Below are 4,358 nucleotides of genomic sequence, written 5' to 3'. Positions count from 1 at the left end.
TTACCTGCTTGTAAATGCACCCATCTCGTGCAGTGCCTTCGGAGGTTAGAACAGGGCTTCGGATTTCCTGGACCTGGAGTTATGAAACATTGTTAGCCGTCACATGTGGCTGGGACACCCAGTGGTTAAGTGCACTGGGCACTGGCTGCCCTTACCGCTGAGCCAGCTCTCCAGGCTTCACCCCTCCATTATCATTCTTTTTTTCCTTTGATTTTTTTTTTTTTTTTTTTTTGGTCTTTTTGAGACAGGGTCTCCCTGTAGCCCCAGTTGCCCTGGAACTCGTTATTTAGACCAGTCTGGCCTTGAACTCACAGAGATCCGCCTGCCTCTGCCTCCCTGAGTGCTGGGATTAAAGGCATGGAACTCGTATGTGGCTTCCAATTACCGTTCTTAAAAGAAAATGGAATAAGGCATCTGGGTCTGGTAGCTACACCTATAACCTCAGCTCTCCACTGAGTCAGGGTTGTCACAAACTTGAAGCCATAAAAAAAAAAATAAAAATAAAAATACAATAAAGACAAGGGAGGCTTCCTGCTTCTTTTCAAAATTGAGCCTCGGAAACCACTTTCCTCAGCTGTCAGAATCTAACTCCAGACCGTGACTGTCCCTTCGGCGCCACGGGGCTGAACGGTCAGCCCCGCCCCCACCCTCTCCGGCTTTTCGCTCCCAAGCTACCCGCTTTCCCCCTCCGCCCCGCCCACACCCGAGTCGCCTCCAATCGTGGCCTTGGTCCAGCCCCTCTCCGCTTTTCCGTATCCGGGTTTCGTCCCACGCCTTCTACAGAAGCATGGAGGTTGCTGCGCGTGACTCCGGCCCTGGCTGTTCTTCGTCCTCCGCGGACAACTCGGAGGTCTCTGTGTCCACGGAGCTGCTGACGGCGGGGAGCGAGGGCCGAGGAGGTGAGCCTCGGCATGGACCAGTTGGGCCCTCGGGATTGTGGTGGGAGATGCTAGGAGGGCTAGGGATGCTGCGGGAGCCGGAGATGCTGGTGGGGCTAGGGATGCTGCGGGAGCCGGGCATGCGGGGGGTGGCTGGGGATGCGGCGGGAACTGGGGATGCTGCTGGGGTCCCGGGATGCGGTAGGATCCGGGGATGCTAAGCGGGTCCCGGGAAGTGGCCGGGGGGTGGGCGTGGGGAACGCTGCGGGAGCAGGAGATGTCACGTGGAGGGGGGCGCGTGATGCGTGGGAGCTGGGGATCCTGCGGGGGGGGGGGGGGGGGCGGGTGAGGGGGGGGAGCGGGGGATCCTGCGGGGGGGGGGGGGGGGGCGGGTGAGGGGGGGGAGCGGGGGATCCTGCGGGGGGGGGGGGGGGGGCGGGTGAGGGGGGGGAGCGGGGGATCCTGCGGGGGGCGGGGCGCGGCGCCCGTGTTTTGGGGCGGTGGGGGTGAAACCACGGCCCCCCCGTTCTGGGCTCGTGCTCAGCCCCGCCCCCACCCTGCCATGCTGTTCCCTCCAGCCCAAAGGGATAATTGCTTTTAGGAGAACAGGGGAGTATCATTTTAACATCCTCTCGGTCCTGGGCATACAGACACTTAGTGTCTCCCGCGTGGAGGGAGATGTGCGTCCTGGAAATCCACGCAGCATTGCAGATAGTGTGGTAAGAATTGAAAAACTTGGCTCTTCATCTTGGCACCTGTGTTTTATGAAAGTTGTTCACTTTATTCGGGCCCTCTTTTGACATTTTGAAAACAGGGTGGTGGTACCTGTAGAATTTTTGTCAATAGAAGTGTCAAGTACCTTTTTAGTTTTGTTTTGAGACTTGGACTTACTATATAGAACTGGCTGGTCTGGAATTACAGAGATCCGCCTGCCTCTGCATACTGAGTGCTGGGATTAAAGGTCTGTGTCATCACACCTGGGAACGTGAGAACCAAGCATATCTGAAGTTCTAATAATGCTGATTGCCAAAGCTTATGTAGTATTTATTATGCCCTAGAGATAATACATCAGTTCCATGTAGAAGTTTTATAACTGTCTGCATTTTACAGCTGAGGAAACTGAGGCATGGTGGTGTGTAACTTTTTAGAAATAACTGTATCTGGCAAGCAGCAAACCTGAAGCTTGAATCCAAACTGCTTAGCTTCTGTGAGGCCTGGCGGTCAATCTCAAGAGAGATTCCCCTGCCTCTGCCTCCTGAGTGCTGGGATTAAAGGCCTGCACTACCATGTCCAGCGATTTGTAGTTTTAAATGTGTGTATGTGCACATGAGTGCAGGTGCCCACAGAAGCCAGAGGAGCCTGATCCACTAGGAGCTGGAGTTTCAGGTAGTTGTGAGTCTCCTAATGTGGTTGCTGGGAATTCAACTCAGGTCCCCTGGAAGAGCAGTATGTGCTCTTAGCTGCTGAACCATCTCTCCAGTCTAAGGCTTGAGCATTGAAAGTCCTTGTTTTAAAATTTCATGGGCTAGAATGAGTTGGGTCCTTGGAAGGAGTTAGGGTGGGAAGGTTGGGAGCAAGGTACAGAATTCTCCAAATTCTTTGTCCAGGTTGAGCATCCCAAAGGTAAACCAATCAGGCACGTTTTACCAGTGAGGAGACATGTTCAATACGAATCAGTTATTTGCCCAATTTTGAATAGCTGCTACTAAACCATTTCTGGCTCCGTGTGTATGTATGAATGCAGGCATGTATGCATGCATGCTTATCCAGGAGCGTCCTTTCTCTGCTTCCACCTGGGTCCTAGGGTTGGAACTCAAGTCCTCAGGCTTTCAGACAAGCCTCTTTTCCCTCAAAGCCATCTTGTGGGCCCTGTTTCTGGTTTTTCTTAACCATTGTTAAACTGCTGTGGAGAGTGTCACTGCAGATGTGTTTGATGAATTGTTTTACCTAGAAGATTGTTTGATGTGCGTTTAATACAGGTGAGTAATAGAGGAAAGACAGGCCTAAGAAAGGGGAGATGGGTGTATATAAAGAATGAAAATGGCTGGTGTGGTGGCTCAAGCCTTTAATCCCTGCACTCGGGAAGCAGAGGCAGGCGAATGGCTGTGAATTCAAGGCCAGCCTGGTCTACATAGTACAAGGACAGCTGGGGCTACGGGGAGACCCTGTCTCAAAAAAAAATTAGAAAAAAGAAAGAAAGAAAATGTAGGATCTGGAGTGCTGGCTCAGTGACTTAAGAGCACTGGCTGCTCTTGGGATCTGGGTTCAGTTCCCAGTATCCACAGAGTACATAACAACTTCGTTGTCTATAACTCTTGTTTCAGGGGATCTGATGCCCTCTTATGGGCTCTTCAAGCATTGCACAACATGAGTGTACTTAATATACAGGCAAAGTACTTAAACACGTTAACAACAACAACAGTGTACCCCATCTGGCAGAGTGTGGATTGGTCAAGACTGAAGACACCTCCTGGGAGGCTTGTTGAGGAACCGTCCTCTGCTGAGTTGTACCCCAGGGCCTCTATTTTAATGCTATAAATTGTGTGTGTGTTTTCAGGTATATGGGACAGGTTGCTGATCAACTCTAAGCCTAATTTCAGGAAGACCTCCACTCTTCAGACAGTTCGCATCCAGAGGAGTCCATGTGAGTACCACTTCCCCACTCGGCTGCTCTCTCAAGCTTAATTTTGCCTAATTGAGCTGCTATGGGATAGGCTCTGCATTTATGGCAGATAATAAGATCATAGAGTCCAGTACAGCAAGTCTTGGTAGGAGTCAGCTGGGGCTATAGGGAGACCCTGTCTCCAAAAAAGGTGCACTACCCAGCTGGTAATTATATGAAAGCTATCTGAACAGTCTCTGCAGCAAGCATGCTTATTTATAAGCATGCATTTCAGCAATATTATAGAATGATTAATACAGAAAGCTGGGCCTTTTATGATGTATTGCTTTCATGATCCACCATGTAAAGCTGTGAGCAGTGCCTGATGCTTGTAATTCCAGAATTTAGGAGGCTGAGGCAAGAGGGTTACAGTATGTTCAAGGCCAGCCTGGGATACATAATGAATTTCAGGGTAGCCTGGGATGAGAACCAATCTTGGGTGATATGAACTAATCTATTCCTATATCCCAGGCAGGGAACTGGGCCTTTCTGCCTCTGGCTCCTGAGTGCTGGGATTAAAGGCATGCACCACCATGCTCAGCACCTTTTTTTTTTTTAAAGTCAGATTGGAGTTTTTGCCTCAGCCTCCCCATGTCATTATAGCACATGCCACCACACCTGCTGTAATGTACTTTTTTATGGTGCTGCTGAGGATAGAATGCCCAGGGCTTTGTTCATGCTGTGCAAGCCCCCTAGTGTTGAACTTCGTTCCCAGCCCTTTCTCCATTTAAAAAAATTTTTTTTATTTTAGCCGGGCATGGTGGCACATGCCTTTAATCCCAGCACTGGGGAGGCAGAGGCAGGCGGATCTCTGTGAG

The 4,358-nt window shown here is 50.7% G+C and overlaps 1 protein-coding gene across 1 annotated transcript in view; it reads left to right on the top strand.

The window, feature by feature from the left end:
- The first annotated feature begins 762 nt into the window (after positions 1-762).
- Positions 763-4,358, top strand: part of CUNH12orf45 (chromosome unknown C12orf45 homolog) — an 11,586-nt gene continuing 7,990 nt past the window's right edge. The window contains exons 1-2 of the mRNA XM_008843138.3: positions 763-899; positions 3,436-3,522. Coding sequence (XP_008841360.1) covers positions 788-899; positions 3,436-3,522 — 199 coding nt within the window. The 5' untranslated portion in view covers positions 763-787. The remainder of the gene's footprint in view (positions 900-3,435; positions 3,523-4,358) is intronic.

The sequence above is a fragment of the Nannospalax galili genome, unplaced genomic scaffold, assembly GCF_000622305.1.
Source record: "Nannospalax galili isolate Female #2095 unplaced genomic scaffold, S.galili_v1.0 scaffold39, whole genome shotgun sequence".
Lineage (NCBI taxonomy): Eukaryota > Metazoa > Chordata > Mammalia > Rodentia > Spalacidae > Nannospalax > Nannospalax galili.
Note: the sequence above shows the minus strand (reverse complement) of the source record. Positions and strands in the feature narration are given on the sequence as shown.